Source organism: Trachinotus anak, unplaced genomic scaffold (assembly GCF_046630095.1).
Source record: "Trachinotus anak isolate AG129_WGS33_773 ecotype Australia unplaced genomic scaffold, CSIRO_AGI_Tana_v1 ptg000018l, whole genome shotgun sequence".
NCBI classification, from domain to species: Eukaryota; Metazoa; Chordata; class Actinopteri; order Carangiformes; family Carangidae; genus Trachinotus; species Trachinotus anak.
Genome location: NW_027273869.1, coordinates 13,024,582 through 13,050,099, shown reverse-complemented (window position 1 = coordinate 13,050,099; position 25,518 = coordinate 13,024,582). Strand labels below are relative to the sequence as shown.

General features: G+C 42.3%; 1 protein-coding gene across 4 annotated transcripts in view; it reads right to left on the bottom strand.

Annotated features, from left to right (window-relative positions):
- plxna4 (plexin A4) overlaps nucleotides 1–25,518 on the bottom strand; it is a 235,218-nt gene that overhangs the window by 28,602 nt on the left and 181,098 nt on the right. For all 4 annotated transcript variants that reach the window (XM_071501750.1, XM_071501751.1, XM_071501753.1 and 1 more), the window contains exons 10-22: nucleotides 22,103–22,303; nucleotides 21,124–21,220; nucleotides 18,936–19,126; nucleotides 15,141–15,292; nucleotides 13,866–13,989; nucleotides 12,542–12,678; nucleotides 11,772–11,939; nucleotides 11,458–11,551; nucleotides 9,315–9,554; nucleotides 8,907–9,053; nucleotides 7,792–8,026; nucleotides 7,327–7,469; nucleotides 3,324–3,592 (exon numbers count right to left, since the gene is read on the bottom strand). In XM_071501750.1, coding sequence (XP_071357851.1) covers nucleotides 3,324–3,592; nucleotides 7,327–7,469; nucleotides 7,792–8,026; nucleotides 8,907–9,053; nucleotides 9,315–9,554; nucleotides 11,458–11,551; nucleotides 11,772–11,939; nucleotides 12,542–12,678; nucleotides 13,866–13,989; nucleotides 15,141–15,292; nucleotides 18,936–19,126; nucleotides 21,124–21,220; nucleotides 22,103–22,303 — 2,198 coding nt within the window. The remainder of the gene's footprint in view (nucleotides 1–3,323; nucleotides 3,593–7,326; nucleotides 7,470–7,791; nucleotides 8,027–8,906; nucleotides 9,054–9,314; nucleotides 9,555–11,457; nucleotides 11,552–11,771; nucleotides 11,940–12,541; nucleotides 12,679–13,865; nucleotides 13,990–15,140; nucleotides 15,293–18,935; nucleotides 19,127–21,123; nucleotides 21,221–22,102; nucleotides 22,304–25,518) is intronic.

Genomic DNA, 25,518 nt, shown 5'->3' with positions numbered 1-25,518 from the left:
GTGAACTGAACATAAAATCTAAATAAAGAAAGCCATAACGAAATTCTATGTAATCCTGCTCTTCTGTCCATCTAATCTAATCAAACAGCCTTTCTTTCCTTTGCTGCTCTTTCTTTGGTTTTGAATGATCCCTCACTGCATCAGGGTGCAGCAACTAATTTTCAATTATTTGCAGATATTTTGCAGCTTAATCGTAAATGTCAGAAAACAGCGACAAACTCCCATCACAAATAAGGTAGCAGCATAAATTGCTTGTTTTGTCTAACCAACAATTTCACACATTTAAAAAGCTGGAACCAGAGAATGTTTAGCTGTTTTGTTCGACAAATAACTGAGACAGTCAATCAATTGTCAACATTCTTGGCCATGATTTAATCAATTGGCAACGTAGTGGCTTTAATGGGCACAGAGGCCCTTTCATTGTGTCTTTGAGATCAATCATAAACATCACATTATATTCACAAACATAAAATCAGACCAATTAAAGGAAAAAATAACTGAAGGTTCCTTCCTTGCAAAAGGGAGCGATGGTGATTGTGTTAATCAAACATCCAGCTGGCTCTGAGTGTCTCACCTGGTTTCAATCACGTGTTAAAACAGTACAGCTTGAAGTCAAATCATTTCCATTTCACACTCTGGCTCCTAGTGACAGAGTGTCACTGTGACGGCCAGCTGCTGACACCGCCATTTATTCTATCTATTGCTCACACACAAACACAAATCTTTCTTTCAACAGTGATTATCCTCATAGTTAAACAGCGGGATGTGTAGCTCTGTGTGGTGATTGTGTGTCCGTGCTGGTGCCAAAGCAAGGTCGTGATCAACACGAGAACATATTGTGCTTTCATCTTTTCACTGATATCAAAACAGTTATTTTGACGCATCAGCTAAAGCCAAATGAAATTTAAGGCACTGGAAAGGCTGTTTTAACTCTGCATGATGGGTAGAGGGATGGTGGTGAGGGAAGGCGAGTGAGAGATGGAGGAATGGAGGGATGAGGGGAGTTAAAGGAGGAGAATGCAGCGAGGAATGTGACAGATGGTTGCGGAAGGCTCTCGTTAGTTAGCTTGCCTGGTGGTAGTGCTCCAGCACAGGTTGAGATGGGACAGATGGAAGGATGTGTGTTTGTGTGTGGAGAGAGAGGAAACAGACACACACATGTCCACACACATACACAGATTTCTTGGAAGAGGAGGCAGTGGGTCGCCAGAGGCACCCTGCTCATGCACTTTAAGCATTGATTTGGCAATCAAGAAAACAGGGGATCTGGATGGTACGAAGAGCTTGGAGTATAGATTGAGAGAGAAAGCAGAAGAGAGACACAGACAGAAAAAGATAGTGGCAACGTGACACAAGCGGCAGCAGCTACAGAACTGAGAGCAAACAGAGGATGAGTGCAGTGGAGAATAACACTTAAAATGAGCAAACATTGTAAAAGAAAGAGAGAGGAGAAAGACAGAATTAAAGAGAGAAGACAGGGAGGGGTGCTATCTTTTCTAGACCAGATTAAACTTCATCTTCACAGCCTTGCTCCTGTGTATCTGGGCTATTTTCAGCTGCTATCCAAGGACACGCCAGTCAGCCCACACTGTGGGGTGGCGTAGCTTGCTCACACTGCCTCATCACATCTGAAATGCATGCTGGGATGCTGAAAGACTAATAAGCACATCCGAGGAGGAAGAATGAGATGAAGACAGTCTGATCTGTGCCCATCGCAACCGTGTGTATGACAAATGGGCAATCAAACTGGGCACGCATTGGTTGTAAACATGTGCTCTGCCTCCAGTGCTGGCTGACTGAGATGGCACTTTCCCCAGGTTTTCTTTCGCTCTCTCCCTTGATGACAAGGAAGAGGCAGAAGAAGAGAAGGAATGTGGGGGGAAAAAGTGTGATAGAAGAGGGTGTGTTGTGTTTGGACTGTGCTTAAAGAATGTTTGTTCCTCAGTCCCCTGCAGCAGTTCATCTTTTTCCTTGAGAATTTCATCCTAAATTCACAATCAAATCACAGTTTGACACGAGATAAGTCAACGCTATCTGTGTGTTGCACATACAAGGCTCTGGTGACATGTACGATCAGTGATCAAAGAGCTGATGTCACTACTAGTCTCAATGTCCCAGTAGTCAGCTTTTCTCACTGGGTGACACAGCTAGCTTTGAGTGTCTCCACTGTCCTTGACTACCTCTCCCTGTCTCTGCTGCATGCGCCATCTCTTATGTTGTATCTACTGCCAGGATCAGCGGTTACTCCATTGTTTAGTGGCTGCACCATGCTCAGTGAGCTCTGGCTGCAATTAATCATGCCTCCTGCCCGGACAGCATTAATCTCTCTCTCTGCATCGCCAAGTAGAGTCTAAACAGGTTTTCATGAGGTGAATATGTGCACTGTCTTCTGGACGCTATGATGAACAGCCTTCATTTCAGTCCTCTCTGCATATGCTTATCGTGCTTATGTGTGTCTCTTTACTGGCAGTGATGTTTTTGTTTTTTGTTGTTTTTAGCTGCAGGGAGAATCGGAATTTCAATCGAAATGAGACAGACAAATTAATTTGTAACATGCCTCTCAAATCATCTGGGGGTTTTTCAAGACTTGACTGACAACATGCAATGCAATGTGCGTACATGTATAGACATGCATGCACACAACAGCTGCAAGGAAGCAGAATTTATTCAAGTAACTATTATCATCACATTTACCAAACATTGTGGGCAGGAAGCATAATCACATACAGTGCTGTGTTCAAGTGCATGTCATTAAAGCTTTGACTACAAATCCAAGGGAGGATTGTGATTGTGCCAGAGTGCGAGCTTTTCACAGTTTCACTCTCTCCCTTTTCTCATAAATGAGTATTTTTTTTCCTCTTGAGCTATTTGAAATTGGATTCCCTGCTAATTAATCATAATTATTTTGCTAATGATGTGCATGGCAATGCACTCTGGTGTCTCTGAGACAGAGCCAGCAATTCAAGGTCACGCAAGTTAATCCAAACATGTCACAGATTGGGAACACTGAGTAGCATATCCAGTCCTTGATAGTAAAGGGTTTACACAAGCAGTACAAACCTTTTATATCTACCCAACGCCAAGCACAATACATCCCTACATTCTGAATTAGCTGAATGTTTGTTTAAGCTGGTCAGTGCTTGAATATTTAGCGTAGGGGCTCTGACTTTATATTACAAAGATAAACAGATAGGAAAATGGGTTGCAGCTGCTTTTTAGTTTAGATTATGCAGCAAAGCAACTACATCAAAAACTGTCACGATCAACTACTTGTTAGACAGTGACAGGAACCTTTGTACTTATTTTCTGTGCCTGCTTCCTACCTGCGGAGCAGCAGTTTGGGGTGGTTCTTGCTCTCAAGGTTGCGGTCTATGAGGTCAGACAGGAGGTGCTTTAGGACATCAGTGGCATACTCCAGCTTGCTCTGCAACACTGTCATTATAAGTGAGGCCACGTTGCCCCGGTCCCTCATGGAGAAACCACGCTGGGCCTCCAGAGTGCGAATAAAACACAGCAGGAAGACCTTGTTGTTAATGAGCTGGCCGAAGAGCTTCAGTCCCTTCTCTACTTGCTCTTGGCGGTAGCCGGGCACCTATGAGGAAACAGAAGAAATGTTCACTTGACTGATTCACATTAAAAATAACAAGGGGAGGAAAAAGTACAGATTCTGTGCCATTATATGAATGTCATTCCCAACAATGCCATGTAATCCCAATTAGTCATAGGTTCATTTTAATGAAATATTAGCTCTCTGCTCTCTAATTTATTTATGATACAGTAACATCAGGATAATGGTGTAGACAAAGTTTTAGATTACTATACAATATAATAAATATTAGATTTAAAATCAGGTTTATAGATTTATTATCAAGAGCTTTAACACATGAAGATCCCTGTGGTAACAAATCAGTTATTACATCTGCCATCATAAATAAAAAGAAATAGAAAGAGAGAAAGAAAAAGGAAGAATCTGCAGCGATGAGGAGTTTAACATCTTCAAGCCTTTGTTACGTTTAGTCTGAAGGTTGAGAGTAAAGGCAGGAAAACACTAAGCCTCTGGAGGGAATGTTTATTACTTTGATGGTGCTGTGTTCCACACTAATGCAAGTTGAAAGGGAGTGCAGTGATGTGAATTCCCCTCGTCTGAGCCCAGATTGTCCCTGCACCATTTATACTAGGCACTTGCTGCACATGCTTCTCTTCCTTTTTTCATCCATAGCACCTATGGAGATTATGTTTTGTGTTTTTTTTTTAATCTGTCAAGAGCACTCGTGCTAAGACAGCATCTCTTTGTGCCCAATGCAGCTGTCAACCAGCATATGTTCTGTCTCTTTACCTTTCCTGGAGGAACCCCTTGTAATCTTCCGGGAGCTATTGTTAAGCTATTGTTAAGCGCTATTATTGTTAGCGCTATTATTGTTGACGGCGTCGTCTACAGAGCCAACAGGTCTGTAGACGACGCCGTCAACATGGCTCTCCACTTCATCCTCCAGCACCTGGACTCCTCAGGGACCTATGCCAGGATCCTGTTTGTGGACTTCAGCTCTGCCTTCAACACCATCATCCCGGCTCTGCTGCAGGACAAGCTCTCCCAGCTGAGCGTGCCTGACTCCACCTGCAGGTGGATCACCGACTTCCTGTCTGACAGGAGGCAGCACGTGAAGCTAGGAAAGCACGTGTCTGACTCCCAGACCATCAGCACTGGATCCCCGCAAGGCTGCGTTCTTTCTCCTCTGCTCTTCTCCCTGTACACCAACACCTGCACCTCCAGCCATCAGTCTGTCAAGCTCCTGAAGTTTGCAGACGACACCACTCTCATTGGACTCATCTCTGATGGCGATGAGTCTGCCTACAGGTGGGAGACTGAGCGTCTGGTGACCTGGTGCAGGCAGAACAACCTAGAGCTAAACGCTCTGAAGACAGTGGAAATGATAGTGGACTTCAGGAAGAGCCCAGCCCCACCCACCCCCATCACCCTGTGTGACTCCCCCGTGGCTACCGTGGAGCATTTTCGCTTCTTGGGAACCACCATCACACAGGATCTCAAATGGGAGCTGAACATCAGCTCCCTCATCAAAAAAGCTCAGCAGAGGATGTATTTCCTGAGGCAATTGAAGAAGTTCAACCTGCCAAGGACTATGATGGTGAACTTCTACACCTCCATCATTGAGTCCATCCTCACCTCCTCCATCACCATCTGGTACGCTGCTGCCACGGAGAGGGACAATAACAGACTGCAGCGTATCATCCACTCTGCTGAGAAGGTGATTGGCTGCAATCTTCCGTCCCTCCAGGACCTGTACGCCTCAAGGACTCTGAGGCGTGCAGGGAAGATTGTAGCTGACTCCTCCCACCCTGGACACAAACTCTTTGAGACACTCCCCTCTGGCAGGAGGCTGCGGTCCTTCAGGACCAAAACCTCTCGCCACAAAAATAGCTTCTTCCCATCTGCTATTAGCCTCATCAACAAGGCTAGAGAGCCCCACTGTTGCTGATCAATTGCACCAATCACCAGAAAAAATTCCTTGTATGTGAAAACATACTTGGCAATAAAACTGATTCTGATTCTGATTCTGATTCTGATTCTGATTCTGATTAAGTTGCAAGTCTAATTTCATACCACTTGACAAGATGTGTATAGTGTTGCGTGTGCATGTGCTTTAGCACTTGCCTTCTTTGTGCATATAAAGTATGTGAGCGTATGAAAACAGGCGCACATGGAAATCTGGGAAAACTGTGAACCATGTGTGAACGTGCATGTTTTCAGTCGTCTTTTGTATCAACCACAATGTACTGTGAACATTTCATAGATTTAGAACTCAACAAATATATTTTGTAGTACAATAACACAGTATGGTTTAACTTGTCTCTTAGGACTATGGAGAGACTGTGCATAAAAGCAGAAAAATGACCCGACCTACACACAATCTCCATTGGAACCCTTTAATATTTGAGTTGACAGGTGGAGCAGTAAAATGACAAGGACTGCTGAAACTGAATTGTTTCCTTAAAGATCAAGAGGGAAGTGGGAAATATAATGGCAGGAAAAAAAAAAATCATAGAATAGCAAAAAGGCGAAATGGGATTCTTTGTAAAGTGAAATCGTTGGGAAAATAGAGGAGAAGGAAGTGATTTTGACTGCTGAGAATAAACTTCAACGCTTACAAGGAACAAATAAAATGTCAAGAAGCAAGCTCTAGTGAGCTGACACATGCCAGACTATATTTTAATATCTTTCTGTATGTAATTCTCCCTTTAACTGAGTGCCTGGAATGTTAAATATTTCATTACTGAGTAAACTTCCCTCAGATTCAGTAAACCTAGACAGATTTTCCATCACCTGTGCTATTTCTAACCATCTACAGCTCACAGTCAGAAACTTGACTTTAAATTCTCCGACACATCAATAACAATTAGGCAGCTATCAACCGCCTAAGACAAGCCTGCTGCTTTCTTCATTAGGCTCCTATTCCACATTATACTCCTCATACAGTTCGACATTTATACCAATTAAAACATAATTAATATTGCTTATTACTGGCAAATTTTCATCAGGGATAGAGTGGCCAACCCTGAGGGCAGTGAAATGGGGGTCCATCATTCTCTTAATGGAACAAGACGACCTGCTCAATTACGGCTGTCTATCAATGTCACCACTGGGGATAAATGACTTGATTTTTTTTCCTTTGCTTTTCTCCCTCTGATTGACTTTTAATTTGTTTTTGAGGTGGAGAGAGAAAACTGTGCAGCGTCTCCTATCGTTAGAGTTATTAATGAGAGTGCGCTCCTGATTTGAGGGCTGCCTTGTTTGTTTTTGAAAAAGTGTGGTGGTCTCCCGTCAAAAGGATTTTGTTTACCAGACAGCAACACAAACAACATCAGTGTCAATTTCACCTACCGTGACCCACCACAATGTTAATTTGCTTGCTCATTTTGCATTTCTTTCAAACAAGGCTAATTGCATTGCAATTGTTATTTGATAAAGACTGAAGAACAGGTACACACACTGGTGTTATTCATCTCTTCAATAACACAAATAGTAGTAGGGAACGCAACTGGCTGAGAAATTGGTTACAACTTCTTATATCTACAGCTGTTCACACACAACCTGATGGACTTCCTGAATTTAAATCCTCATGTGCAAAGACGTGTATACGTTTTCCCCGTATCACAAATAAAAATCTCCACAATCTTACACCTGCAGAATTTAAAACCATTTTAACAGAGCCCTGTTTTCTCTAATCTCAAGATATCCCTTCACTTAAAAAAGAATTGGGTACTTCCTTTGTGATAAAATCTGACTATCTGCGAAATGCTCTACCATACCTCCAGGTCTCTCAGTACAGGATGTTCCTCGATGCCTGGGAAGAGGACCCTCATCGTGTAGGTCCTGTAGTCCAAGAAGGGGATTCCTGCACCATCCAGATCACTGGTCAGCTCATGGATGTCTGTCTGAAGCTCTGCAAAAGCTGATGGATAAACCAGATACACCAAATACTTACTTTTTTATATCAAAACAATTATCTTATGATAGTATTGTTATGACACCTATAATCTCAGATAGTAAAATTAACCTACCTCAGTTAATCATTTGTCTCTTGTTATATGTAAATATAAAAAGTAAAAAGCGGCAGCAATGGATGCTGGCAAAACTAAATAACATAAAACTATTGGTCACATGAACTTATTCATCATCCACTTTTATTTTTGTCATACCTGAGTGGCTTCACACAAACATAATCAACTCAAAATCTACATACTTCCTACTGTACATCAGCACCAGCCTCTTACCCTCTTTGCACTCTAGAGCCACACGCGACTCCAGGTTGTCCATCTGCATCTGCAGCCTCTTCAAGGTCAGGTCACTCTCACGAGACTTGCGCTTGTAGGCAATGAGCACTACCACAATGAAGAGGATGAGCAGGGCTCCGGCTGCAGCAATGCCAATGATTGCAGTGCTGCTGAGTGGGCTGTCAGATGTGATGTGGACCACACCTGGGGAAAACTCGATACCACCCACACGTGCCTTGTGATAATGAAAGATAAAGAGGCAGGTTATAATTACAGCATGCATGTACTATACATAAATGCACAATTTACTTCCTTGAAAGGTTTTCATAGAGAGGGGCCATATGGTAGTATCTCATGTGGATACTTAAAAGATGAGACAAGTGGTTGAGTGTACCAGAGCTATAATCAGAGAGCAGCTTCACTCAAATATCACTTCAGCAATAACACTTGGGAAAGGTTCATTAATTTGACTCCTGGAGAGGGAGAACTAAGTAGCGATCAAACACGCAAGGAAGTAAGGCATTCTTTAAGGAAAAACATATCACAAATACATATTTTTAACATAATATTTTGTCAGTGAATCCCTTTCAAAATCAATATCAAAGCTCAGGCAGACAGACATATCGATTTGCCATTTCAATGTGTAAACACTGAAATGGCAAATCACTGTTTATTTGTGCATCTACTAATTGTTTTACAGTAATGTGTCCATGACGCTGCATCCAGGTGGTAACATCAGGAAGCGCTTTATTCCAAGTGGTCTCTCTTAAAACCACAAATGGAATCTTTATTGAATTTGCTGGGGCCCTAATCCCTCTTATTGAAGGCTTATTTGTTTGTCTTTTGTCTGCTTGTGGGCAGTAACAGGAACCACACAGCTGATTGGATTAGAGCTCTAGTCTGTCTGGAAGTGGACAAGCAGATAGATAGAAAACAACAGAAGGAATGTTCGTCTGTCTGTCAAACTGCCAGTCAATTTGTAGGTCTGCCTGCCTTCTCAACCATAGCCTGCCTGTCTGTCTTGTGTGTGTGTGTGTGTGTGTGTGTGTGTCTGTGTGTGTGTGTGTGTGTGTGTGTATGTCCCGTCTTTGTGGATCACATGCTGTCTCACTCACCAGGACCTTGTGTCGACCCGTCAGGTTGGGGGACTCGCAGAGCAGCTGGGTCTCTGACACTGTTAACATGCACGGCTTCTCTCCAATCAGAACGGTGTAGTTCAACTTTCCATTTCCACTATTGGTTGGTGGAAGGAAGTTCCGCCCCTGTAGGTGAGAAGTCATGCATGATTAGTGTTTGTAGTGTTAAAGGGAGGAGTTAAAGATCATACTGCAGAATTACAATGAAATATGGGTAATGATCTACAATTGCTAGTGATAGATATAATAGTGGTATCAGTATGATTTACATAGGCAGAGTGCACAATATAAATCACATAGTATCATCATGATACAATTCCACGGAAATCCACAAACGATAATATTAGATTGTAATTAAATATGGATGGATGATATCAATCCCCCTACCTTCAGTATGATGGGTGATCCAGGTTTAAGCTCCAGCACCCCTGACACACTGAGTGGTTCAAATTCAGGATTAGGGTAGTAGATAAAATTGGTATTGTTGAGTGCCATCAGGGCCTGCACGTCATCCAGTTTGAAGCCAAACTCATTGGGTCGTTCAGGCACCTCTTGCTGTCTGGCCAGGCTGATGGGCAGCTCTGGGGCTTGACACAGCATGGATGTAGGGCTGAGCACCTGACACAGCTGAGAGAGGAAATATTCACGAATGAGCATAACTTCTGCAAATAAAATGAAATGTTCAGCAGAAGCAAGGAAACAAATATTACATTTATAGAGAAACATACATCATTCACATAATTCTTCCTAGATGGATCTCAATATACTTTCCCAAACTTATGACCAAGTTCCCCATTACCTCATTCGCCTCCTTGTAAGTCGACCTCTATCACACTGGCACTTGATAATGCACCAGCTTCACCACATGCCAAGCCAACCCATCAACAGTCATTAGTGTGAATCTTTTAAGTCACAGATTTCCATTTCAGTAAGCCCATCGGAGACTCAATTCAAACCAGGAGCTCCTCTATTTCAGAAAGTGCAAAGAGAACCTGTTGGAGTATTTTCCTCAAAGAAAGTCCCAAAATGAGGTGCAGTTAGAGAGCCGGCGCAGTCTCACCACAATCAGGCTTTGATGAGTGAAGATTCAGGAGTGATAACTAGGTCTTAGCCTTCCTTCCTTCCTTCATCATTTACTTTCCAGAAAGACACCACCACCCTCTCATCACTTCTTTATCCTGTGCTCCGGTATTCCTCCCTGCGATCTTTTCTTCTGTCTTTGACACACTCATTCACTCACTCATCTTTCTCCATACCACTCTCCCACTCAATTACAGTGTCTCACACATTTTTTGTGTCTCACTTTTGTTTTTTTTTTAATTCTTTGTCCTTTGTGTGGTCTCTCATTTGACACGTGATGTGATTTAAATTCTTTATTTGTTCTTTATTCACATCTCAAAGCAAGTTTTGTAAACAAGGACAGATTGTCCAATTGGTCACTGTCATGTCACACGCCCTTCAATATCCCTCTAACGTCTCCAATCCTATCTGTCTGTCAGGACATTGACAAATTCAGAGACATTTCCATCTCATTCATGGACATTTCACATTTCCACTGTAACCTCTGCCATGCAGCCACTCAAACTATTGCCTGTCACCCTAATTGGCTCCTTGAACATCAAACTTGACAAATCCTGCAAGGCAATCAGGACATCAGTGACATGTATCCTGTACAGCTGCTGCAAGAAGCAAAGTGATTATGAAAAATAACAAACAACAAAAAAAACCTTCCTGTCTGTGCACAAATGTTGTTTGAAATTGCTCTGGATTTTTATTTCTGTTTTCTCTCATTTCCCCTCTCATTCAGTGTAAAAGCAGAGCAACATAAGTAAGAGGTGAGGCAAATTATCTGTCGGCACATTTTATTTATGTTGGTTCAAAGTACAGTAGTTTGCAACACAAAGCCCATTAAAGGGATGTGAGCACAGATGTTAAATGTGGTGCAAGCTCATGCTCAAATGGACCATGAAGATAGCATTACTACCTTTTGTTACTCCCTCTTCTTTCAATCAGATCACAGAGATCCTTGTATGGCTTTATCTACCCTCCCCTGGGTAAAAGGGTGAATAAAGGATAAAAGAATTTGATAAGGGACAATCACTGCGGTTTTTAGTTCAGTGCCAAAACTTCCCTGTTGATACAAAGGTGCAGAGAGGAATTACATCATTCTCTTTTAATTCAACAGCAACCTGTTGATTTAGGCTATGCCCTCTCTGTGTTCTGAGTTTTTTCCTTGACCCATTTACCCAGAAGTGGCATTGAGGAATTTAGTTATGCTCTGGAAAAAAATTACTGACATTTACAATGGCTGACTTCCCTTGCTACCAAGGGAAATTAGGTACTTAGAAACACCGGTGATGGTGCAGATAGTTCATTTTGTTCATTTAATTCAGTCAGATTATTTATGACTGCTGCACCAAAGCACAACACGTATTGAACAAAATACAATTCCAGATATTGAAAACAAAACAAAGTCAACCACAATGCAGTTGGTTTCACCACCACATTGTTTGTGTTTGAAATTACTTACATTGAGTGTCTCATGGCCATTGTATTTGGCTCTGATCAGTGGGGTCTGAATAATGTCCAGATTAGTTCCTGTCACTGTCACTGGGGTGTGTCCACTGTAAGAAAAACGATTGACAACAAGGTTAAAGGGATAGTTCAGACTACTTAGCTCAGGCTGATTCAACATTATGATGTCATGGGCTATATATTATCTGATTTTGGATGGTGAAAATATTTTATTTTTGTTTAGATTTATTGTTATCTGAGTTTATTTACTGATCATTTTTGTTGCTGTCAAAAAAAGTTAACTAACTCAAATTTGCCCTTCTACCGTACCTGTAGATGCTCCACTCAGGCTCTATCTTAGTGATAGTGGGATCCTCCACATACTCAAAGCGCAGGTCTCTCTGGAGATGAGCCCTGTCTATGCTCACAGACACAGACACATTTCCGTAGCCGTGCAGGGAGGCATGGGTTCGGCAGGTGAGCCACTGGCCACCCCTCCTAAAGTGATGATAGGATGAAACATTAGTTGTGTGTCACTCAGATGTCAGTGTTATTCTGTATGACCCCCCCAAATGGAAAAAAAAGAGGACAGAGGGCAGACAGTGCAATTAGCTAACATAGGTTTTTATTGAACAATATATTACGTTGCGTATTCACTTACCTCTCTCTCGGCACAGACTACTAAACGATTCAAAAACCAATAACACTAATATTTTAGATGGTTGAATGGTTGTTTAAGTGGACATGGATAGAGAGTTTATTGACTGAACTCTGAAGTGCACATTGATCAGTGTCAAATGGTGGATTACAGTAATACTACTTTTCTAATAATTTATACTATAAGAAAATGTAGATTGTTGTGATACTTTCCAAGCAAAAAACAGATTCAAACTTCATAATTACAAAACTATGCAACCCCCCCCCACCAGGAAATTTAATCAATGTTTCAGTTTATGTGGGGGAAAAAATGATTTGGGGAAGATGAGAACAGTCAGAGGGGTTTACTCTCTATAGTTTGACTAAAACTGCCTTTGGCTGAGCTGTTAATGGACTGTTTAAGTGAGACTGGCAGGGTCAGATCTGGCGTGCTCCCCACTAACCTGAGATAAGTGCATGGCTGGTCCTTAAACATGATTGACACATTGCTCCCAGCATCAAGGTGGCTGCCAGTGATGTTGACAATGGTTCCTCCAGAGACTGGCCCTCGGCTGGGCTTGAGGTTGATAATCCTTGGGATCTGGAGAAAAGGCAGGGTCAAAAGTCAAAATGAATCAAAGTAGCAAAATAAATGATGCATAACAGTGAGATGTTTAGATGCCCAATAGACCGATCACTCATCAAGATAAACCACAATATACCATCAATGAATCATACCTCCTTGTTAAACATAAACACCCTTTCTATCATAGTAATGGGGAAAGGATTTCTAAAATCAGAGGCTGAGACACAAATGAGTGAACCTACTCCCATATGATTAGACTACTGGTTTGTTTTCATAAAATGTGGGCTCCAGAAAAAAAAACAAAAAACAAATCTGCAGAAGGAGCATTCTCAGCTAAAAAGGCGTCTGGGTACTGATGTAAACGTGAACTGACTAATCCCACTTACATACACTATACTGTGGTGGAAATCTTTCAAATTAAATTGACACAGCAGCAGCTAATGTAGTCCACTGGAAGCTGAAGCTAAAGTAAATCCGCCTCCAGTTCATTTGGTCTTCTTATAATCTCATCTCCAGCCTACTGTGTAGTGTGACATCTTGACCTAACATCATATAATCCTCTACAAGGACCCCATTGAGAAATAAACCTCGGCCAGCACCCATTAATGGGTGGCAGTAAAATTGATAACACTGCATAAAACGAGTACATAATGGCAACAACTGCAAATTTATATCAGACTATGAGTGTGTATGTGTGTGTGTGTGTGTGAGTAATGCTGATTAATTGTGTGTAGAGGGAGAATTGAAAGAGCCCGAACAAATGTGTTGAGATTTTGTTTTTATTTGTTCGTGGCAGAAAAATGTTTTTATAACCATTAGTGTTTCTTCCTCATTCTGGGCTCATTAGTGACTGCCAGTCATGTCTCACCGCTGACACATGTATGAGGGAAGTGCTGAGAGGGAAGTGCATCCTTGGTGAGAACCACACCATGTTAGATCACAGCCAAGAATACAGTACAAGGAAACTGACATGTACATACAGTATTAACACAGTAGGTGAGAACACAGACCAACAAGCAGCAAGGTGCTAACATGGCAATGGCTGACATATGTTGTGTGGCTGCCTTCCTGCTCATGGAGGCAAAGCACTTTGTCTGTAATAATTCCATCATTTCTTTTTTCTTTTTAGCCATCAAAACCTTTTTAAGTTCAAAAATTCTACACGTTCACACAAAAAATAAGAGTTGGAAATAGAGACTCACCACAAAGTAGTAGTACTTGGAGGAATTTGCTGTGAATTCTGCTATGCATTCTCCAACTCCCACACAGACCTGCACATGCCCAGTATACTGGCTCTTCTCTGCTCTACCCATCTCGCACACAATCCTGGAAACACACATTAGCATTATTGTAGGATATGTAAGAAAAAACACATGGAAAGTGATAGAGGCATATGTAGACAGACCCAAATGTATATGCCACACATAAAAATGCATATGCAACAATATCTGGAAAACCTGCTGCAGTTGGCCTTGTCAGTGAGTGCAGAGCAGATGATGTAATAAGAATGGATCCAAACCTATGTTAAAACCTCAATAAAATAATGTATTATTTGGCAGCAGCTTCACCCCCCTTGCTGTGCCAGCTTGTGGGAGAAAAGGAAGAAGTCTCTATCCTTTTACATATGACCTCAAATACATCTACCTCTTCTGCTGGGTCAGCGTTTACTTTGAAAGTGCTGGCACACAACTTACTTTCTTAGCAGAAGCAGGGCTGGGTCTGTTGATAAGCCAACTTTAAACTAGTTTAGAATAATTTGATAAAAGCCACCTGTAAGGAACCAAAGCGCTGGATTAAACTCAAATGTCAACTAAATGTAACCTCCCAAACTTTCTAGAATGATTATGGGACTGTGTGTGCTTGTGTGCATGAATGTGCTGCTTTGAAATATGGAGGCTTGACTTATTCTCTATCGCCCTCAGCAGTACACATACAAGTCTATTGTAGTGTATATGCACGTTAAATCAAATTTTCTGCATGTCTAGGGATCAGTCCAATTTAGCATTCATTTAGTGGCTATGTTATAATCTTTCTCTTATTCACTTTCTCTCTTGCTGCCTTATGCCCACAGACACACGTGCACATCAACACCTTGAGGTGAGTACTCTGACTCATGATCAGTTGGTCTGGTTGACTTGTTAAATCTCTGTCATGTGGTGAATTCATCATTTACTTTTGCTGCTGTTTTAAAATGCAGTTTGACTTCTCCCTGTGGTTCTAGTGCAGCAGGGAAATACTATATTACTCACAGATAATGTGTAGATATTGGTTCTTGGAATGGCAAATTATTGTGTAGCAAAGATCATCACACTTTGTAATTATCACTATATGTGTTATTTATAGCTACTATAAACTGGCTGCAGCTGCTTACTGCTCTGCAGGAATGTAAGTTAATTACAACAAGGTGAGAACGTGCTATTTACTCCTTAGAGCTGCCAGTGTTTCAGAATCAGTCATCAGTGTAAAATGTGACTTACTGTTCAGCAGGGATGTAGCCCTCACGTATAGGGGTGCAATCCACTCCAGCCACCTTCACGTTATCCTGAATCTCTCGGAACTCCAGTCCCAGGTTCTCACCACGGATGGTCACGAGCGTGCCGCCCTCCCTGGGACCCCGGAGAGGGGTGATCTGTTGGAATTCAAATCTAGACTGATGATTTTGGAGACGTGGTTTTGTTTGCTTTCCTAAACAACATGAGCAGTAGAACACTGTGCAACATGTTTTGCTGACAATATGAGGTGTGACGAGGCAGGAGAAGACGAGTGCCCAAATCTGTACATTTTCGATGTGTAAACTGTAGACGAGTAAAAGTAATAAAAGTAATGGTATATTGTAAATGAAATTTCCTAATTTGTTTTGCTCTCTTTGCCTTTTGTGTCTTCATGTTTATTTTATGAAATTTGCCAAAATTGTTTTCTTTTGTTCTCTGTTGATATCTCCAATGTGTCTCTTACCCCTTGGTCATTACTGGATGTAGATTTCAGTTTTTAGCTTTATAGGCCATTATTCAAAATGACAACTTTGTTTGATTTATTTGTAAATGAATATATAAGAATGTCAGGAGAGCAAGAGAGACCCACAGCAGTGCCAGTTTATTGATGTTATACAGTAGTGTTATCATGAGAGTAGTGGTTAAGTAGGAATATGACTGTTTAGTGGTGTCTCATTATAAACTCCTACTCAAGCATATTCTAGCCAAAATGACAACTTCCCAAATGGTGTGAGATAAAGGGTGTTAGTGGCCAGCCAGTCAGACTGCAATATTCTACTTTTAGTGTTTTGGTTCTTGTGTAACCACTGTATTGACAAGGCTGTCCTCAAAAACAATACTCAGGTGTGGAAGGACATAAGGGTGAAGAACGATAGCTATTTATTATGATTCATTTTTTCCAAACACTTTCAGGATGAGTGTTTCCGTTCACATGTTATGTAACTCTCAGAGAAGGGTGGAGGATGGGAGAGACAGCTGCAGAATAGAGACCATAAACGACAAAATAATAGCTACAGTGACAGGTAAGGGGTCAAAACTCAGGGTCAAGGGACTGTCATTTCTCAATCCTGCATTCAATGAAATCCACAGCAATCTATTACATAAGATTAACTTAAAACCTGGCATTAGGTGACATCTTTGCAGTAATCAGTGTCCTTTGATTTATCAGCAACATTTCTCATTGTTGATGAGGACGTTCAAACATCCATCAACACTTTACTCACACAATTACTTTTTGGCCACTGAGTGTGTGCGTACACATCATCAGGCCAGCCCAGATGGATGGATGTTGGAAACGGACACAGAATAGTCTGTCCCTATCTGTCTCTGCCAAATAGAAGTCCTCCATGCTGCAGGCAGGAACCCAGCTTTTATGGTGCTGTGTCACCATTCCCCTGAAAAATAGCAATCCCAAGGATTTTCACTGAGGCTGAGACTCTCATTGTTTTTGTTCTAGGCTGTGTGACCCCCTGTGGTGTTCTCGGGTAGAGTGCCGAGTGAGTGTGTGTGTGTGTGTGTGTGTGTGTGTGTGTGTGTGTGTGTGTGTGGGGTGGGGGGTGGGGGTGGGGGGGGGGCTTATCTCATGGCTTAAAGCTCTTGTATTCTGTAGTGTGATAATCTTTATGTTATGTGCATCAAAAGATTTTAATTTGACTATTTGATTATTTTTCAAGGAAGTGAATTGAAACACATGAAGTAGTTGGGCTTGAAAGGAACTGGCCGATCGAATGACAGAAGCAAGCTCAAGCTAGGTCATGCACGACACAGGTCCTGTGGCTGTCATGTGGGAGATATCGTTATCGTACGGTTCAATGTCTGATTAATAAGGCTCCCCGCTGATGTCTTAATGAAAAAAAAGAGCCTTCTGGGAATGGGGCTACAATACATGCAATTAAAAAGATTGTGCACAATGCATTGTGGCTCTCCATTTATGAGCAAATATGGAGGATGGAGAGGGAGAAAGACTTAAAAGGAGAAATACTGAAGGAGAAGGAACGGGTAAAAAAATGAAAGCGAGAGAGGGAGAGACGCAATGAGGCGTTGATTAGATTTGTGACTTTGACAAGATAATTGACGGTTGGGTAGAGGCAAACACTTAATCACTTCTCCCTCTCTCGCCCTTTCTTTTTCCATCTTTCTATGTGAGTCTCTCCCCCTCATATTGTTGATGGGAGATGTCATTATAATGAAGCGTATTAGAATGCATTAGGGCCCCGGTCGTCTTGGAAAAGTCCTCACTCCTCACCCGCTGACAGTTTTTATGGGGGACGTGAGAAGGCTGCAATATGTCCCTGCTGCAGCCTCAGGCATGTAAGGAGAAATACAGGGCCCATCTCCAGGAATAAATCCACTGTTCAGGGAGAAGACAAACACTAGAGTGGAGGAATAATAGAGTGCAACTGACTGATCCAGACTCTTTAGTAAGTGGAATGAGGGACAAAATTTAATCACCTTCCTCAAGAGTTGATTTGATTATGCCTGGATAAAGATAATCACAATGGTTTGGGTTATCAATGAGAAGAAGAGAAGGTCAGGTAACTAAGTCCACTGTTTTGGAGATGTCTTTGTCCTTGAACTCCAGACTTCTGTCTTCTTTTCCTGTCTGAAACCCTTGTTTTCCTCACTTAAAATGATCATGTTCATGGTGTAAGGTCATAGATTTATAGTGTTGCTTTCGCCAAATCTCCACCAAGGTCAACCACATATCTGTATGCTGGTGTGTCTAGGATGCCATAGGGAGTGGAAACCAGAGAAGGGATTACTCTTTCATTCCTGTATCCCTCCTTCCTCTCTCTGTCCAAACCCATCATTCCCCAGGACACCGAAGGGGATTCCCTTCTCTTTTTTTATTCACGCTTTGCTTCATCCCTTCAGCTCTCGTCAGTCACAATCTGCTTCTAACGCTCCTCAGAAAGAGATGCAGAGGGGACCCGAACATCCATCATGGGGAAAAGGGGAGGGGGTAAGTTGGGGGTCTTCTTCCACCCCTTCAGCCTTTTGTGACTCTACTCGGGCTCAGTCTACCCATATGTCAGCACACCTCTCCTTCATGGGAACCCAATCCATCCTCCTCTCTCTTCATCTGGGCATCTTTTCCATCCATCTTTCCTTTGTATCATCTTATCCTTCATCTCACCTTACCCCTCCCCCTATTGTTCCTTTTATATGTCTTGCACAAGTCAAGTCTATTTGCCTCACACCATGTTCATGGTTTTCAGGAGCACGCTGGGTTAAGTGGGGGTTTCTGTGAACATCTGTGCAGAGTTGATTGATAACTAACAAGAGTGAGGATGATTTGTCTCCGTCTAAGCCTTACATGGACTATCTGAGTGTGAAAGTAAGAGTGGAGTTCATTTCCATCCACTTACGGTTTTGAGAAAAGACATCTGAAATGCCTATTCACATGATTGCTGTTATTGTGATTCTAGTACATCATTATCGGTTAAACTTTTTGATGAGTGAGATGTGTAACTGCACTGTGAAAAGGTGTAAAATATATTGTTCTTGCTGTCAGGCAGAATCGCTGGTGGTAACTCAGCCTCTACCATTATGTTGAAATGATCAATGGCCACATCGTCTGAGCTTTGCTAAGTAGGCTATAAGTATGTTCCCATCAGTGGACTGTAATTAAGGTTTACATGCATGGCCTTTGAGTAAAAAAGTACTTACATCAGTGCTGGCATTGCTTGGCCCATGTTAGCGTTACCGTGTAAAGTATGTGCTGTATTTGTGAACATATGCTGACAGTGACACTTGTGTCTCCCGGTGTGTGTGTCTCACCTGTGTGATCCGTGGGTGGGTGCACTTGCTGTTGATGCCATTGTGCTCCAGCCACTGGTTCTCAGGGTGGGGGCAGTGTTGCTTAAGGGTGCAGCGGTTCTCTCCTTTGCACCAGACACACCCGAACAGTGGGTCTGCCTTCAGACACAAACCACAGCTTCCACGCTGGGCGTCACATTTGTACAGATGGACTGTGCAGGAGGGAGGAAAGAGAGGGACGGATGACAGAAGAAGGTAATGGCAGAGGGAGAAAGAGTAGAAGACAAGTGAATAAGTGAACAACCTTTGCACAAATGTTTGCACAAATGATTACGGAACTGCGAATGCATGTGAATTTATCTTGGACAAAAGCCTCCAAAATGATGGACAAACACTTCAAAACACACAACAAATTACAATTTCGCTCAATGTCTGTCAGCCGCTGTTTGGATATGCAAACAACAAACTCGACACTCTAAAAGAGACATTTGCTGATATCTTTGTCTCATTATCTCTCCATCTATCATGCTCTCGGTACACTCTCTCTCTCTGAGGCTCCTACACTGCTGCCTCTCGCCTCGGCTCACCCACCACACATTTAACATATCATCTCCATGGCAACGGGCCAACCATTTTCTTTTTAATTGTGATTAGAGGCATGTGTGATCTGCCCATCAAGTGACGCCTTAGGAGCTGCTTCCTCCACAGGCAAACAAAGGTAGGAGGAGGATAGCGGAGGACTCTAGTTTAAGTAACCCCCTGTCTTTCTCTAACTTTTGCTGCTTCTTCGGTTCTACACTTATGCTTGAGGATATGTTTTGTATACTGTATCTGACTCAGACACACGTGCACACCAACTGCAAACACACACAAACACTGTACAAACTTTGCCTTACAGCCCAGTGTCATGTTGGCATATCATCCACATTTTAACAATTTGCTTCTTATGCCTGACTCCACTGCCTTTGGTTAAAATGAGTTGTTTTCCTGTCAGAGAACTACAACCCCTAGCATGCTGCTGTTTTCCTATCCCAGCATGGTACACTCATGGTGCTGGATTGCCAGTGGCCAAACTGAATCAAGCTCAGCAGCTGAATGCTGAGTGCTTAAAAATTTAGCATCAAGCTGTCGTTCCACATGTACGGTGAGTAGATGGAGAGTTAGACAGAAAAAAAGGAAGGCAGAGAAATATATCTTATAGCTATAACTGTTACCTTGCAAGGTATAAGAAAAGATTCATATTTTAAATTTTAGCTTTCATTATATATTGATTATTTATTCTTCTGAAATGTATGCAAGCACAATGGATTGCTGAGATGAGAAAAATGAAATGAATGGAGGAGAGAGGCAGTGGTGAAAGAGATTGATAGATTGCCAAACTCCCAGAGCAGTGTTGACAGAGCAAATAAGAGAAACAGCTGAAAAGAAATAATACTTGAGAGGACACAAGAAAATGGAAATCAGAGTTGGGAAGAGACAGACAGACAACAGTGAAGTGATGGACAGATGAAAACAGAGAGAGACGGGGAGACGAAAGAGAGACCTACACAAGTAAAGCATAACAGAGGATGCGTTAAAGTTAACCACTCTACACACCAACATCAGAGGATGGATGCTGCACCTCAGCACACCGCCCGCCTGTTGCCATGGAGACCGGCTCCAAGGGCAACAATGGGGAGGCAGCAGCTTTACTGTGTGTGTGTGTGTGTGTGTGTGTGTGTGTGTCTGTGTCTGTGTGCCTAAGTGTGAGTGTGTAAGTGAGAGTTTATCAGACTATGTCGACTGTATTTGTGTGTGGTTTTTATGATACTGTGTGAACTATGCCAAAAGTTGGTGTGTGTGTGTGTGTGTGTGTGTGTGTGTTTACATGTCTTTCTATTGTTGTATGGACAAATTTTGAAACCATCATTGTGGCTGGTTCTCACAACTTCAAAGGGCTGTTTGCGGGTAAAGACTTGGTTTTAGGATTAGAATTAGTTTCAGGTTTGGATTCGGGGTTCGGCATTCAGCTGTGATGGTTAAGGTCAGGGTAAGGGGCTAGAGAATGCTTTATCTTAATGAGTGTCCACACAACAAAGGTAAGATGTGTGTGTTTGTGTGTGTGTGTGTGTGTGTGTGTGTGTGTGTGTGTGTGTGTGTGTGTGTGTGTGTGTGTGTATGCATATATGTGCATGTGCGTGAGTATACACATGCCTCTGTGCATACTCACCTTTGTTGTGGGCGGGGTTGTCAATGCTGAAATCTCCGTTCCAGATGACGGTCAGCTCCACGGGAAGGCTGCTCATCTCCATCCCATCGTAGAAATACTGTCACCATAGCAACCACAGGGGGAGGGAGAGATGGGGAAGCGAGTGTAAGAGAGAGCGTAAGAGAGAAGCTGTTAAGCTACTTTAAACTGTCTATTATCTCCAACTCCAAAATGCTATGGTATCACAATACTCCTTTGAATGTGAAACACATCATCAACAGGTGGCTTTACACACAATGAGTACACACGTCAACTCACACACATGCATGCTGAATTCACAACAACACACTACACAGAGCGGAGAGCTTTCAAAGAGAAGATTATTTTTCATTTGCTTCTGTAACACCAGCAGCATGGAGGGCTGATGCTAGAATCATAATTTTCCGCTAAATTACAGTTTCCCTCCTTCACTGCTCAATCAAAGTACAATATTTGGATTGTACTCTGATTATGCACACAGATCCCACAGACATTTCTACACACAGACACTGACTCACACACACATGCTCAGAGTGATGAAGATAGACAGGAAGATGAGATGTTATTGTATCAACAGACGATTAGCATCAAGACTAGCATAAAGCCTTTTTCATGCTATTCTTTCATTGCTGTCAATGCGTTACTCAGTCAGTGAATGGAACCCGATCGCAGGCATGGTTGTGTAGGTGAGACAAAGTCAGGCTCTTGTCTCATCTACCCACTGTCTCGCCAGAAGAGCAAAAATCCCTGAGCTGGAATGAGTGTGTGTACCTGTGTGTGTAGCTGAATGTGTGTGACAGAGATCGAAAAAGTATTATGGTCTCTTTTATGGGAAACCTTTATAGAAATGGGGCGTCTTTATAGAGATTGTGTTGGTTTGTGGGAGGGTGGTGGTCAATGATGATATGTCGCAGAAGTTGACACACAAAAACACACACATGCACATACGCACACTCCTTACCGATGTGTTTTGACACTGCACTGAGGAGCTGTTGAAGCGCAGGGCAGGGACTCGGTGCTCGTTTCCCTGGATGGTCAGCAGACACTCGTACCCCCTCTGACCAGACTGGGGCTGGGGGAGGTTCTTTGCCCGTAGTGTGATGGGCTTTACCACGTTCACGGGAACCAAGATCCTCTCTGCAGGCAGCAACTGGGGACACCCCTGGAGGGGAGACAAAGAGGCGAGGAATGATAGTGACTAACTGCAGGTGTTCTCAGTGGGTCTAATGCATAATTTCAACGAGATTGATGTTACTCAGGGAAATCCTGCATTATCATTTTTGAGCTTTAGATTAACTGAGCCTTTTGGAACTCCATTCAGATGCATTCTGCACCTGAGTGTTATTACAAGTGCAGTTCGCCTGTCACCTTTCTCATGCATTTTAATGGGAGAGCAGTGAAACATTAGGAAGACAACAAATTCTATTTGAGATCCACTTTCACAATGTAAATCTGGCTCTTCCTATCCCATACTTCATATGCAAAAGACCATTTGGACAGAATAGACAGTTAGGTTCAAATTATTTAAGCCTCATGTTGTAAAACATCATGACATAATTTCAATTATCCAAAAACTGATCTTATCTGTGATGCCAATTTTGGCACCTCAGATAAGTTAATTTCTATCAGATTGCTGATCTATTCCAGATGCTCTTGTCGCAGAGGAGCTCATCTGGTGCTGAATTTTTGGATTACTCACAAAAACACAATCTCACCCCATAAAATTTTGAGCGCTGATTTTTTTTAATTTTTTTTTTTTTTACTGTTAGTGATAATATAGTAAAGAACATACACAAATGATCAACATCAACATTTTTCATCAGTTAAATCTGTTTGGAGACACTGAGGATGGTGCTAATTGCACCAGGAGTATTTCCTAAAACCTGTCAGTGTTCTGTTAACTCAGAGCCATCAACACTTTCATCATTTATCTCATCAGCTAGTAGACACCAACAACAAACAGTACTTCACCAACATTAATTTAATTTAACGACAAAGCCACTTGTTTTAGGGCTTTTATTTGTGATAGTTCCTGTTAGGTTGAGCTCAGCACAGTCTCTCAGTTACACAGTCCTAGGATCTGCTCAGTGACTGTGAATGAAGGGCCAGCTCAGTTGGTACTCCACTGTTATTACCCACAGGAGGGGAACATTAATGATACAATGAAACAGACTGTTATAGAGAAATATGAGCTCTCAGTTTGTTTGGTCGTTCATCACTGACGGATCAAAATTAGGAAAGAATGAATGAGAGAGAGAGTAAGAGAGTGAGTGAGAGAGAGAGAGAGAGAGACAGAGAGACGTCACTTAGCAATTGGAGGTCTAAAATTAACAGCCAATCAATTCAGGTGTAAGTAGATGGCTAAATATAGAGCACCTACGACTTGCCTGAAAGATGAAGAGGAGAGGAGTGGAAAGAGGAGGAGGACAGGTAAGGAGAGGAGAAGAGATGGACAGAGAAGAAAAAAGAAAAGGCAAACAGCGGAGGACACAGAGGACAAGTGAGAAAAAAAACAGTGGCAAGAGGAGGAAAGTGACTGACAAGCAGAAGTGAAAGGTGAGGAGGGAGCTAAAAGAGTGTAAAGATAGTAAATAGAGAACATCACTTTCCTAAGTACTTTGCAAACTTTCATGTTTTCGCTGAAGAGCGGTGGATAGAGAGAGAGCAAAGTAGGCAAAATGAGAGAGAGGAACAACAAAAGAACAGAGCGACTGAAAAAGGCAAAAAATACCATTAAGCGTATGCGACAGGAGGAGCCTTAGCATGTCAAAGAGGCAGAGGGAAAGAGGGTGAAAAGAAGGAGAGCAGATAAGGTGAACCCCTGCATGGATGGAGCTGGGGGGGAGTGAAGCATAGCGCACGTTGAACTGGGTGATAACACTTGTTTGAAGTTCATTAAAAGCCACTTGATTGGGTTAGGCTGAGTGACTGACTGGATGGCTGCGCGGTGAGAGAGAGGGGGGACGCTCTGTGACACTATTCACAAAGTCATTATAGATAAATGACACACAGGGTGAGTGAGTTCAGTGGTGGAGGAGAGGAAGGAAGAGGTGGTGCATGCGTGTTTGCTCTTCCAAATCTCATTTTCCTAAGAACGAAGGGTCGTATTTGGAGAACGAAAATGAGTGGGAGAGCAAAGAGAGATGCAATCCATTTTTAATCACATCTCTTCCAGTTAATACACTTGAACAATAGGGACAATAAATTTGATCTGGTTTGGGGAAATGAGGAGGTACCACAGGAGGCACTGGAGGATGACTTAACATGGTGACTTAAGCTGAATCTCAAAGACACAGATCTGCACTGATAGTGGCATATGGTGATGAGGTGATAGGACTGCATGCGCGCAGAGACACACACACACACACACACACACACACACACACACACACACGCACACAGGGCATCACAGCTAAAATGCATTGAAGTGTCTGAGAAACTAAACTCAAGCCAAAATGACAGTTCCTTGTACATCTAAGTAGATCCAAGGTTAACACACTGACATGTGAGTGTATGCTCTCAGACACACACACACACATAAACACATACAGAAACTACAGCCTTGGAATCCCATTACAGTAAAAGATTAACGCCACAAGTCAAAGCCAGACAGCATCTCTTGTATCATCTTGCCTTTCTGACAACATGGAAAGGGGATGGAAAACTTCTAAATGCAAATTCCAACAGCAGCTGACTACACACATACGCACACACATCCACACTATTTCAACATTTCATTAACACCTTCCACAATTCTCTTTACAACACTAACATCAGTGTCGTTTTCATTTTACAGCTATGCTCCAAATAATCATCTATGTGGGCTCAGGTAAATAATCTTACATGGTCAGACATAAACACACTGATTCACACAAGTACACCCAGGCCTGCACGCACAAGTTTATTTAAACCCATAAACCAGTCATCTGCCCTGTAATTCTGATGCAGGGTTCCCCCAGCACTGCAGATTGTACACACACACACACACACACACACACAAAACAGCACATCATCAACCTTGCTAGCAGTACAGCCTGTCATTCTCCTTGTGTGTTTGAAATCAGTAAAATCTTAATTAATCTTAATTCTCACTGTTTTTATTCAGAGAGGAAACAAAAATATAAAACATACAAGCTCAGAATAAATGCCTTATTTACTTCAAAAACTATGAAAAATTCATGATGTGGAAACAATCTACAAGCAAGCATGTATGCTGTTGACACCCTGTGTTTTTCCTCGCACTTACCTCTGTTTTTACTGTTTGTATGTATACATGTACACTCAGACACACTCCCGTACACAGCATGATCGTTGCCAGCAGTCCCTGAGGCCAAGTGGGCTCTCAGTGGTTTGGACAAACATGTGTACATCCTAGTT